At 49.7% G+C, this 13,132-nt stretch overlaps 1 protein-coding gene across 1 annotated transcript in view; it reads left to right on the top strand.

Annotated features, from left to right (window-relative positions):
• The window catches only part of itga10 (integrin, alpha 10), a 31,209-nt gene that overhangs the window by 10,236 nt on the left and 7,841 nt on the right, over positions 1-13,132 (top strand). The window contains exons 5-15 of the mRNA XM_064296410.1: positions 963-1,077; positions 1,237-1,364; positions 2,647-2,795; positions 6,859-7,009; positions 10,026-10,191; positions 10,855-10,928; positions 11,060-11,204; positions 11,443-11,591; positions 11,919-12,062; positions 12,253-12,456; positions 12,943-13,073. Of these exons, the coding sequence (XP_064152480.1) occupies positions 963-1,077; positions 1,237-1,364; positions 2,647-2,795; positions 6,859-7,009; positions 10,026-10,191; positions 10,855-10,928; positions 11,060-11,204; positions 11,443-11,591; positions 11,919-12,062; positions 12,253-12,456; positions 12,943-13,073 (1,556 nt within the window). The remainder of the gene's footprint in view (positions 1-962; positions 1,078-1,236; positions 1,365-2,646; positions 2,796-6,858; positions 7,010-10,025; positions 10,192-10,854; positions 10,929-11,059; positions 11,205-11,442; positions 11,592-11,918; positions 12,063-12,252; positions 12,457-12,942; positions 13,074-13,132) is intronic.

Genomic DNA, 13,132 nt, shown 5'->3' with positions numbered 1-13,132 from the left:
GTTGGTTCGCCGGAGTTGCTCAGCGACCACGCCAGAGGGCCGGCGCTCGCCCGGGGGCGCGGTGTCATGGGCAGTTCAGCCGCGGCGGCGGGGCAGGGGGACGGGCCCGCGCGGTTTCTGGGTGTTGCCCCTCCGCGCGCGTGTCTGCGTGTGTGTGCGTGTGTGCGCGCGCGCTGCCGCCCTTGTGGTCAGAGCTATAAGCGGATCGGAATGCAGCCCATTGTAATGACAGGCCTCGCAAAAGCCAGGCACCTCTCTCCCTGCTCTCCTCCGGCCCTCTCTCCCTCCTCTCCTCCGGCCCTCTCTCCCTCCTCTCCTCCGGCCCTCTCTCCCTCCTCTCCTCTCCTCCGGCCCTTGCTCCGCTCCTCTCCGTCTGAGACTGCGTGTCGCAGCGGCGTTCCAGCCCTTTCTAATGACAGGCCGCGTAAAACCAGCGCCGTTTTAGTCTCTCTGTCTGTCCCCCCATCCCCCTCTCCCCTTTGTCTCCGGGCGTATGAATTTTTGTTTTTCTTTCATCTGCTGGTACGCTTAATTCTCTTTTTCTCTCTCTCTCCCCCCCTCCCCTCCCCCCCCCCCCCCCGCCTTCTGTTCTTCGCTTTGGTTAAGAAGTCAAATAAATACTGCGCTTTGAAGATGTAAATGTTTTTATGGTTTTTTTTCCTTCCCCTTGATTTCAGTGCTGTTCTATTTAAATGGCTTTTCTGGCATCAGTTGTTCCAACTCTGCAAAAGCATTTATGGCAGCTGCCAACATTTGTCAACAATTGTCAGCCCTCTGTCCTCCCACCCCCCGTTACGTCTCTTTCCACAACCCCCCCGCTCTGCTACCCCGACCCTTTCTTTCCCCCACTCTCCTACCTTCCGGGTTCATTTCACATCACTGACTTTTATTGGTATTCAGAGCTGAAGAGTAGCCAGGTTGCGGTGGCAGTAGACCCTGTTCTCTCTCTCTCTCCCCCGCAGGCATGCGCCCCCTTGTGGTCACAGGAGTGCGGCACCTCGGTGTTCAGCACGGGCATCTGCGTTTCCGTCAGTGACGACATGGAGCCCCGGAAGACCATTGCACCTACTGCACAAAGTAGGGCAGCTCTAGCTCCTGCACCAGTCACCATGACACAAAGCCCCGTCATGGCATTGTTGAATTAAATCTGGTTCTGTGTATCTGCCCTTGTGTGTGTGTGTGACTGTGTGTCTGTGTGACTGTGTGTGTCTGTGTGCATGCTTGTATGTGTGTCAGGATGCACCACCTTCATGGACATAGTGATTGTGCTGGACGGCTCCAACAGCATCTACCCCTGGTATGAAGTGCAGAACTTCCTCAGCAACATTCTCAGCAAGTTCCACATCAGCCCTGAACAAATGCAGGCAAGAACATTTTGTATGTGTGTGTGTGTGTGTGTTCGGGTGTATGTGTGTATGTGTGTGTGTCAGAGAGTGTGTGTCTCTGCGTGTGAGTGTGTGTCAGAGAGTGTGTGTCTGTGTGTGTGAGTGTGTGTGTGTGCATGTTTGTGTGTGTCTGCGTTTGTGCGTGTGTGTGAGAGAGAGAGAGTGTGTGCCTGTGCATGTGTGCATGTTTACTATACCATCTGTGTGTTCACATTTATGCTATTCACAGAATTCACTGAACCCCAAAATTAGTTCATCATTGCAGTCATGACTCATGTCTGCGCGTTTGAACTTCACTTCTGACTGGACAAACAACACAGTCACAGCCAGAAGTGGGCTGAGGAAGAGTGGAAGTACGGATGTAAGGTTAAAATGAATACCAGTATTAATAAACGTGGACGTGACTTAAGCTAGCGCATTCTTAGTGTGGTAAGAAAGGGGGGACGAGGGGAGTAAGGAGGGGGGTGGAGGAGGAGGGGAGGCAAGGCAAAGCGAGACGGAAATTCCTCTGGTTTTTGGACAGATTCTGAAACTCCCAAAATGATCCATTTGAGCGGGAGAGGAGGGCACGGGGCTATTAGTTAACCCCGCTGCTCAGCTCGAAACCACAGAGAGGCCAGGCTGCTATCCAGTTATACACGCTGAACTTAACTGTGCAATTATGTGCATGGTAGCAGTGCATAATATGCACTATGGAAGAGAGTGTATTTAGACAGAGTTGTGTCAGTCCTTAGTCTCTGTGTCAGTGTATATTTATTTGAATCAATATGTTATTATGGGTTATGTTACATTATGTAATTATGAAAATCAGTGTGTGGCTGGGCATGCCAATACGTGGTTGGGCACATTAGTGTGTCGTTGTGCGTTGGCCTGTTGCTGTGTGATTGTATGCGATGTATGTTGCTATGGAGTTGCATTTCGCTTCGGTTCTGTGCTTCTTAATAATGTGTATTGATGTGTTGTTGTTTATTTTGGTGTTTAGATGCGCAAAGCCCAGTGTAGTTTTCAAGATGACTGTGTACGAAATAAATTTGTGTAATTATGCAAATCAGCATACATCACAATGCATTTGTAAGTGTGTGCTATTTTCCTAAATCAACCTTACCGGTGTGTAGTTGTGTGTGGTGTATGTGTAGCTGTTGAAATCAGTGCTTAGCTGCGTGAGTCTGCATTGCTGGGTACGTATGCCCGAGTGTTTCTGCAGGCTGCTGTGCGTGTGCCTGTGCAGTCATGTGACGGTGTGTTTTTTCGGGCCGTGTAGGTGGGGGTGCTGCAGTACGGAGAGGTTTCGGTGCACGAGTGGTCTCTCAGGGACTATCAGACGACGCAGGAAGTGGTGGAAGCCGCCAAGAACATCAGCCGCCAGGAGGGGAGAGAGACCCGCACTGCGTACGCCGTCCACATGGGCTGGTCAGTGCGCCGGAGCTGCAGAGTGAGACGCCCCAGTGTTGAATCAACTCTAACAGAGAACATACAGTTCTACTCTGGACCGGAGTTGATTTAACACTGGACTGTGCGCTCTCTCTGAGCCTGCTGTTCCTCTCTCTCTCTCACTCTCTCCCTCTCTCTCTTTCTGTTCCTCTCTCTCTCACCCACCCTCTCTCTCTCTCTCTCTGTTCCCCTCTCTCTCTCTCTCTCTCTCTGTTCCTCTATCTCTCTCTCTGTCTCTCTCACTCGTTCTCTCTCTCTCTCTCGCCCTCTCTCTATCTCTCTCTCTCTCTCATTCTCTGCTTTCTCTTGTGTTTCCTCTCTTCCGCCCTTTTCCACATGTGCATTTTCTCTCCACACAAAGGTGATCGTAAGTGGGCCTGCACCGCGATGTGCGAGCTCAGCCTACCTAATAGGCTGCACTGCAGTCAGAGGTCCTGACGTGACATTCGATCCCTGACCTGTGTGACTAAATCGTCTCATTTATGTTTTTAAAGGTGCACAGGGTGGATACCTGATACTTAGAAGCTGAATTTTCACGAACGATTTTTCTTTTACTTAATTCCACTTTTATTAAATTCACACAAATGCCACATGTGCCAAAAATGCAGACATTTCTTCCTGTTCAAACACACCCTGAACATCATCTGAGAAATGGAGGTAATTGTATATGTCTTACTTTACAGAACAAAAAATAAAATAACGTATTAATAAAATAACCTCTGGAAATGGAAATGCCACTATAGAAATGCCAATATTTTAAACAAAAATAGAATTTTCTGGAAATTATTTTCCAGGTGACTTACGACCGCAAGTTTTAATAGCCGGTTTAACCTTTTCCAATCCATCACTCCTGTCTCCTTTGTGTGTTTCTAACCTCTCTCTTTCACTTTCCTGTTCCTTCCCCACCCTGTTCATTCCTCTGATTTCCCACGTCTCACCCTGCTGCCTCCGCTGACGAAGACGCGGGGAGAAAGAACAGCGGATGAAATGATAGCGGTCTGGGTTTGAGGACGGAAGGAGAAAGGGTTACGATAACATTGATATTAGGGGCGCTTTGATGCTGCAGATGGAGCTGCTTCAGCGGGGCTGCAGGTGTGGTCAGTGCTGTGCTGATGGGACCGGCGTCCACTCCTACAGCTGTACAAACACGCGCTGACAACATAATCACACACACACACATATACGCACGCATACGCACGCATACACACACTGACACACGCATACGCATGCATGCACACACACACACTCTCACACACCAACACACACGTAGACGCACGCATACACACGCTGACACACGCATACACACTCATGCACACACACGCACTGACACACGCATACGCACGCACACACACACACATATGCGCACGCATACGCACGCATACGCATGCATACACACACACACTGACACACACATACGCCCACATACACACTCTCACACATACACACACATATACGCACGCATACACACTCTCTACACATACACACACATACACACTCTCTCACACTGGCACACACACATACATACTCACATATGCTGGCATGTACTCACACACACTGACACACACATACGCCCACATACGCACTCTCACACATACACACTGACACACACATACGCCCACATACGCACTCTCACACATACACACTGACGCACACATACGCCCACATACGCACTCTCACACATACACACTGACGCACACATGCGCCCACATACGCACTCTCACACATATACACACATGCACACTGACACACACATACGCACACATACAAACTCTCACACATACACACACATATTAGCACATATACTCACTCTGTACACATACACACACATACACACTCTCTCACACTGGCACACACACATACATACTCACATATAGCTGGCATACACACGTACATATTCAAACACACTGGCACACACACTGGTATGTACACATGCATACTCACATACACTGGTACACTCACATGCGCCCTCACACACCCTGGCACATATACATACACACTGGCATATAATCACACGCAAGCATACAATGCACTCACAAACATACATGTACGAAAGTACACACTCTTGCTCCCTGAAACACATAATTAGTCGCACACAAGCAAGCGGTCACCCGAACATATAGAAACAGGCTTATAGATGCAAATTCATATGTATACACTAACTAGCTGGTGTTCACACCAAGAAACAGGCTGAAAGAAATACACACTGGCATGACACAAACAAACACACACACACATACAATCATCCTTAATTCAGAGATGGACATTGTCTTCTGTCCTTTCTGTGTGATGTGTTTGAATATATCAGTGAAGGAAGATGAACAGGCTCTCTTCTCATCTTCCTGGGGCCAGTATTGTGAGAGCGGTCCTGTGCAGTTGTGTCATTGCCACATCATCCTTCTACTGCAGCTCAATAAAACTGAGTATAAATACACCCAGGGCCCCACAATTAGGACTGCTTGTTTTTCTTTTATCTCCTTGTGTCCCTCTCCTATTCATTTTCTCAGCCCAAAAATCCTTCTCAAAAATACCGACCGTTTCCTCCTCCTCCTCCTCCTCCACTCACTATTTCAGCTACAGTAACCCCACGTTGCCTATTTTGGTTTCAGTCAGTCCCTCCTGTCTTTCTTTCTGTGCCCAATTGTTCTATATTTCTTTTCTGTGCACTCGCCCTACCCAGCCTCTGTTTATATTCCATCTTTTACATTTTTTAATCTTCTCTCCCTTCTTTTCTCCGTCTCTTTGACTCCCATTCGTCTCCCTCTCTCCTTTCTCTGTCCTCCCCCTTTCTCTCCCCCCTTAACCCCATCTCGTCTGACTGCGTGTATAATTAGCAGACTGGATTGGGAAGTGCTTGTTTTTACCTCAGGGTTTCTTGCGGTTAAACCGCCATGTTATATTTAGCCTGGTGCTGGAAAGTCGCCTGAAAATGGCTGGCTTGACTGATTTGATTCTGCTATTTAACTTTCTGAAAACAGGTCACAGTCCGACGACAGGGTGGAGCTGGTTATGTGTGTGTGTGTGTGTGTGTGTGTGACACACAAAGAGAGGAACTGTGCAGGTTCCATACACACGGGTGTGTCTCACAACAGCAGGTGCAACAACACATTTCCCAATTTGCTGAATTTCATGTGTGCGTATGTTTGTGTGCGTGTGCATGCATGTGGGTATGTGTTTGTGTGTGTGTGTGTGTATTTTAATGGTATCCACACTGCCTCATTTCCGTAAGTCTCAGACTTGTGTCTCAGCAAGGATGAAGGACAGCGTTGATTATTTGTCGGTATTCTGCATTTGTGTATGATCCAGTCTTTCTCTGCGTATGATCTGTCAGTCTTTATGCCAGTTTCTCTCCCGAATCTCTCATCCTGTTTCTATCCTGTGTCTACTTCTTCTCTTTGTTCTATGTTTTTTGTCTGTCTGCCCTCCCTTGGTCCCACCTTCCTCTCTCTCTCTCTCTCTCTCTCCCTGAGCTAAACTGCCCATTGCCCAACACTGTTTTTCTACATCATCTGATATGGCACCATCACGAGTTTCTGAAAAGAAGAGTTTTTCTCACATTCCTGTCTTTATTGTGTTTTTCTGTACTGCACAACTCGGGACGCAGGGCTGATAATATGGTAAACACGAGGTAATGTTGCAATATCTTGCAAAACCTTCCCCCAGTGTGCTGGGATCATTGCACAGAAACAAAGAGGTATGCAAAAATGCAACTGGAATTAAGCAGTTTCTGATCTGTAGACTGTTGCAGTTTTATGCTGATGGATTGGTTCTCTTACTACTTCGTTTTATCAAAGGTGTAAGAAATTTTCTTGTGTTTTTTCTTCGCTGCTAGCTGGGTAGACATGGCTAGGTACACACTATGCTTGCCTATGATTTCAGTTAAGCTGTAAATTCCTGAGGACGAGGAAGACGTTGTTCAGTGTACCTGTAGGAAGGTGGAAAAGCTCTTAAGTCAAATGGAAGCGAAGTGTTGGATATTCGGAATGTGTGTCTATGCCCCGCGCCCCCTCCTCTCTGACCACGCCCCCTTTCTGCCTGCCTGCAGCACGGAGGCGTTCAGTCCTGAGAGGGGTGCCAGGGAAGGAGCCACCAAGGTCATGATCGTGGTGACAGACGGGGAGTCACATGACGGGGAGGAGCTTCCTGAGGCCCTGGCAGAGTGTGAGAAGCGGAACATCACTCGATACGCCATCGCTGTGAGTGCCCACCGCCTCGACCTGACGGCACACTACTGTGCAGCGCAGACACACAGCACACCCCTCCTACACAACGCTGCACAACTCTGCCTTTATAACACACAACACCCCACCTACACAACACTATGCAGCTCTACCCGACTTACATACAACGCGCCTCCTACACAACACTATACAACTCTACCCGACTTACATACAACACGCCTCCTACACAACACTATACAACTCTACCCTTATAACGCACAACACCCCACCTACACAACACTATGCAGCTCTACCTCACTGACACACAACACCGCACCTACACAATACTGTGCAACTCTACCCCACCGACACACAACACACCCACCAAAAACAACACTATACAACTCTACCACCGTTACATACAACACACCCCACCTACACAACACAATAAAACTCTACCCCATTGACACACAGCACCCCACCCATATCTGGAACAGTAAATAACTGGTAAGTTCTCTTATACACGTTTTTGATTTTCTTCCTTTAATTTTCTCTATCTCACTTGCCAGGCTTGTATGCACATGAGTTCCTCTGTAAAGTGGGCTCTGTTTTATTTTATGGGAACACAGTTGGGTGGGCTGTTAATTCTCTAACTGACACTATGTGTCACTATGCCTAAGTGAGCTAAAATTACAGCCGTGCATTTTTGTATCAAAACCAACCTTCGCCATCTAGCACTGAATGTGACTGTCTGGGCTTTTTGAATCACCCCAGGACCTCATTAAAATGCCTCCTCTGTCCATAAACTGCTATTTAATTTAAGTACCACTATATGCTCTACATGTACACACACTACTTTAATCACTGTGTATTGTCAGAAGATGCAGATTTAGGGCCTTTTCGTTATCTATTAAAAATATACATATTTTATAGTATAATAAGCTTGCATTATAAGCCCATAGATTAACGATCAACTTGTTGTTTGGCTCTCTTGTGAACCCCTTGCTCTACACCTTAATTTGTGATGTGCCAAATAACCTCCCTCCCCTCCCTCTGACACTCTCTGAATGAACCCATCCAATCAACCTCCTCACACGAAACCTTGCGATCACCCCGTGGCAATAATTGGTCTCCCCATTGCACCTGTCACTTTTAATCCTCCAATGCTCCCTCCAATCCAATACCAAACACCTGTCCCGACCTATCACAACCCCCACTGCAAATATAACCCCCCTCCCCCCCCCGCTGTCCTCGAAACTGCCCTCCCACTCGTGCCCCGCTGTCCCGTTCGACCTCCTCCCCCGGCCCCCACCCACCGCTCCTCCAGTGGCCCCTGTCCCATCTGTGGGTGGACGGGGACCGGTCTCTGTATGACCTGTGGCCCTCCCTGAAAGACGGGGCGCGGGACCACGCTGAACCCCGAGAGGAGCGCCCGTCCCCGAGCCCCGGGCCCCACCGGAGCCGGAGCGGCGGAGGAGGAAAGGGGGAAGAGGAGGAGAGGAGAAGAGGTGGAGGGAGGATGGCTATGGTAGACTCACAGTCCTCAGAAGAAGGGGTCCCCTCTGTGGTATGGAGCTGGGTGGGCTGGAGGCGAGGCAGCGCCTCTTGAGAAGGAGAGGAGACCGGGGAGTTTGGAAAAGGCAGAACTGATCTACCCAACCAAATTTAATCAGTTGGAATATATACACTGTAAAGCAAAAAAATGAAGTTTATTTGAATGTTTTTTTCCTCTTTTTAATTGAGCTCTGACAGCTTATTCCATTTTGAAAGTTCAGAGTCAGACTACTCCGTTAATTTGGAAACAGTACATTTGGGTTTTGCAGTGTAGAACTCCACCCTGTTTGTTTAAAGCTTCCGTGCTACCAGAGCAACCTCGGCCTGAGGCTGAGGCGGGCGGGAGGGGCGCTGAAAGGTAATCTGACCTCCCTTGTGGAGGTTTTCTCCCGCTTTTGCGTTCGGGCGGAGTGCGTTTTCCTTAAGAAACAGGCAGAACAAAAATAGCGCCCCGGGGAGAGGGGCGAAGAAAGCGCCTCGCCAAGCATGAAAGCGGGAGCCGCGTGCCCCCGCGGGGCCGGCTCTGTGTTTTAGGCATCAGCGTGCGTTTTACGGCCGTCGAGGGGGGCGCTGTGCGGAGGGACGGGGGGGGAATACGGCCCGAACCTTCACAAAGAGGACGGTCAGCGCCGCGGTTTGTCTGCAGGGGTTTTAGGTGTTTCACGTTCCCCATGTGTGACTCCTCACAGCTCAGCAGCCTCTGGGGGGTTTGGAGGCAGAGGTGCAGCGTCCGAGGGGTCAGGCGATTGGATGATTAAAATGAACAAAAATATACAGGGGAGGGACTTTTACTTTCTGTGCCTGGATTTTCCCACCTCTGGTTGAATGACATCTCAGAGTTTTTAAAGATGTCTTCATGTAGATAATTGCATTTCAGCTGCTGTTTTCCTGTTGAGAACAAATTCGGCAGTTGTGGTCAAAGTGAAATAGGAGAGATTCTGGTTCCTGGCCGGTATATAGTTTTTGTTCTTGTCTCTCATCCCGTGCCTCACAGTGTGATTTATTTTCCCCTCTCGGACACCGTGGGGGTGCAGTTGGCCGGCTCTCTCCGTCCTTGTCAGTGTGGGGGCGTTGTTTTGGACTCTGACATCACGGTGTTGTTTTCCATCCCAAGTCCTCTGAAGGATGTGCAAGTGCTCTTCCTTTGTGACCAGTATACTATTCAGTAAACTTCTCAATACGAATCACAATATGTTGTTTATCTCACGTAACAGTTTCAGATTTCACAAATAAATCGGTCTTGATATCATTGGTATGTGTAGTTTATTTCTGACAATGTAACGAGAACAGATTTTGTCACAAAAAATCTTGATATTACCATATATGGAGATCAAATATTTTGGACAATATGTTGGATCTCCATATATGGAAATATATCTGTTGCATAAAGTTAATGCTATGCAGGTACTGTTGTTGTGAATGGCTTGTATAACAGCTACTGTTGTCTCACCTCACATCTTCTAACACTATGGAGGTGCTGTTGCTCTGCTTTGTCAAGGTCCTGGGACACTACATCCGAAGGCAGCAGGACCCAGAGACCTTTATCAACGAGATCAAGTACATCGCCAGCGACCCCGACGAGAAGTACTTCTTCAACGTGACGGACGAGGCGGCGCTCAACGACATCGTGGACGCGCTGGGGGACCGAATCTTCAGCCTGGAGGGTGAGGGAGGGAGGAAGGAAGGGGAGCCAGCCAACCCAAGTCTGAAGGGAAAGAGGGAGGGAGGAAAGGAGGGAGGAAATGAGGAAGGAGGAGGGGTAGAGTGAAGGAGCAGTGTCGTGAGATCGGATACATGCAGGAAATATGGATGCCCACCTCGTGCCTGGTGGTGACAGAAGGGGGTGCTGCACGATAACATCCGGTTTGAGCTGAATGGGGGGAGAAAGATGAAGAGAATGAGGGAGTGGACGGAGAGAGGAACAGAAGCTAAAAGTGATTGTGGTGTGGGGATGGCTGGTTTAAGCAGCCACACCTGCCCTGGGTCAAGCTAATTAGACCTGGCCAATTGGATAATTGGTTAAGAATGAGATAATTAGCCAGGCTAATTGGACCCAGGAACAGGAGTGGCTGCACCTGTGCGTAGTGAGGTAATCATTGCGCACAGGTTAAATCTGCCATCCCCACCCACACAAGGGAGCCTCTCTGTCATGACAGGGTTTTACATCTGCTCACTTGGCTGTAACATCTTGCCAAACCCTCGTAAATAAATGTGGACTATTTGAACATCATCTCCCTGTGTCTCTGTGCTGGAGGGCCCCTTGGAAAGCCACTTCGGTGGCCTGTGGCAGGCGTGTTTGCCACAGTGATGTTTCTGCATTGTTACAGGTACGCTGGGCTACAACGAGAGCTCTTTCAAGATGGAGATGTCACAGATCGGGTTCTCCACACACATCATGGATGTGAGTCTGCTCGTGTCACATTCCTTCTGTCATGTGATCTCTCGTGTCTGTGATTCTCTTCCTGGTTTGGTCTTGCTGCTCACATTAAGCCCGGCTTTGCTCCCCGGCCTTCTGTCTGTCTCTGGTTTTAGGATGGGATCCTGTTTGGGATGGTGGGGGCGTACGACTGGGACGGGGGGGTGCTGAAGGAGAGCAGCGAGGGGCGTATCATGCCCCCACGAGAGGCTTTCGAGAAGGAGTTTCCCCTGGAGCTGAAGAACCATGCTGCTTACCTGGGTATGACTGTGCACTTCTCTCCAAACACTGGGCTTTTACACACCCACCTGCACACTTTCTACACAGTCTGTGTGTGTGTGTGTATGTTTGTGTATATGTGTGCATGCGTGTGTGTGTATGTTTGTATGTGTGAGCGCTTGTGTGTGTGTGTGTGTTTGTATGTGTGAGTGCTTGTGTGTGTGAGTGCGTGTGTGTGTATGTGTATGTGTAATAGACAGCTTGTGCTTGTCTGTTGCAGGTTACACCGTTTCCTCAGTAGTGGTAAAGCAGGGGAGAAGGCTGTACATCGCTGGAGCTCCGCGCTTTAAGCACAAGGGCAAAGTGATCCTGTTTGACCTCAAGCCCAATGGAGACGTCATCATCACACAGGCCTTGAACGGAGAACAGGTCTGTCCTTCTTTTTTCAGTCTGTCTGTCTGTCAGCCAGTCTGTCTGTCTGTATGTCTGTCTGTCTGTCAGCCTGTCTCTCTGTCTGTCTGTCTGTCTGTCTGTCTCTATGGACTGGCCTTTCTTTATTGCCTGTAACTGTTCAGTCGAGTCGGACCCAGTACTCTTCCCCTCAGGTCATTTCGCTGACTCTGCATTTTGCTGTTAGGATCTGAGCCACTCGTGACGCTGTGCTGTTAATTCCGAATTCCCCTGCAGCCATTTTGAATGACGGTTTGAGTGCCCCGCTCTGTCGTAATGTGTCTACCATCCCTCTCCCCCCCGCAGATCGGCTCTTACTTCGGAAGCGAGGTGTGTGCGGTGGACGTGGACCAGGACGGGACGACGGACGTCCTTCTGGTGGCCGCACCCATGTTCCTGGGGGCCGGAAACAAGGAGGCCGGACGGGTGTACGTGTACACCCTGAATAAGGTGCGGAGAAAGTCCGAAAATGGAGGGAAGACGTTGTAGTTGGGCGTGTGTATCAGTGCACTTCCAAATTGGGAGGAGATCAGATCTGACAGTAGCCCTCTGCCCACCCAGTTTTCATTGCCGTGACATCGCTTCCTGCCGTTCCTCTCTTCCCTTCCATTGACCTCTGACCCACCCCTCTCTGTCTCAGGTGCTCTTCATTGCCAACGGGACCCTGCAATCGCAGCGCAAGGCCCAGGATGCCAGGTTTGGCTACTCCATGGCGACAGCCCCCGACCTCAACCACGACGGCTACACCGACCTTCTGGTGGGAGCGCCGCTGGAGGACGGCCACCGGGGGGCGCTCTACATCTATCATGGACTGGGGAACAATATTATCCCTCTGTACAAGCAGGTACCTCTACGCTTGCTTAAGTAACAATTTAGCTGTTTGTTCTGATGGAAAGATGGCAGCGTGCCAAAGTGCCACCGTACAGACAGAGGCAGGAGACTCAGGGAAACTGGTTGATTTTATGTGCATAAATGAGTAAAGCCAACACTCATCTGTTTTTACTGTTCTGTTTATTTTCTCTTTACTTTTCTTTATCTTTGTCCTCTCTTCCATCGCTCTCCCTCCCCCTCTCTCACTCCCACCTGCCTCTGTCTCCCTCTCTCTCTCTTTCCTTCCCCTTCCCTATCTCTCCCTTGCTCTCTCTCGCATCCACATACTCTCTCTCTGCCTCTCTCTCTCTTTTACCCTCCCCCTCTCTCTTTCAACCTCCCTCTCTCTCCCACCCACCCTCTCTCTCCCTCCCTTCTTCTCTCCCTCTCTCTCCCACCCTCTCCCTCTCTCCCTCTCTCTCTCACTCGCTCCCTCCCTCCCCCCTCCCTCTCCCCCCAGCGTATCTCAGGGCAGGCTCTGTCCCCGAGCCTGCAGTATTTCGGGCGGAGCGTGAGCGCCCGGTTGGACCTGGACGGGGACAGGCTGCTGGACCTGGCGGTGGGGGCGCAGGGGAGCGCCGTGCTGCTCAGGTAGCCGAGCGTGATTTAAAGCTCTCTTTCACTACCCAGCAGCCCCTCTGAGGAGCGTC

This window comes from Anguilla rostrata, chromosome 1, assembly GCF_018555375.3.
Source record: "Anguilla rostrata isolate EN2019 chromosome 1, ASM1855537v3, whole genome shotgun sequence".
Classification (NCBI taxonomy): domain Eukaryota; kingdom Metazoa; phylum Chordata; class Actinopteri; order Anguilliformes; family Anguillidae; genus Anguilla; species Anguilla rostrata.
The sequence above is the reverse complement of the archived record's forward strand: the minus strand, read 5'-3'. Positions and strand labels throughout refer to the sequence as shown.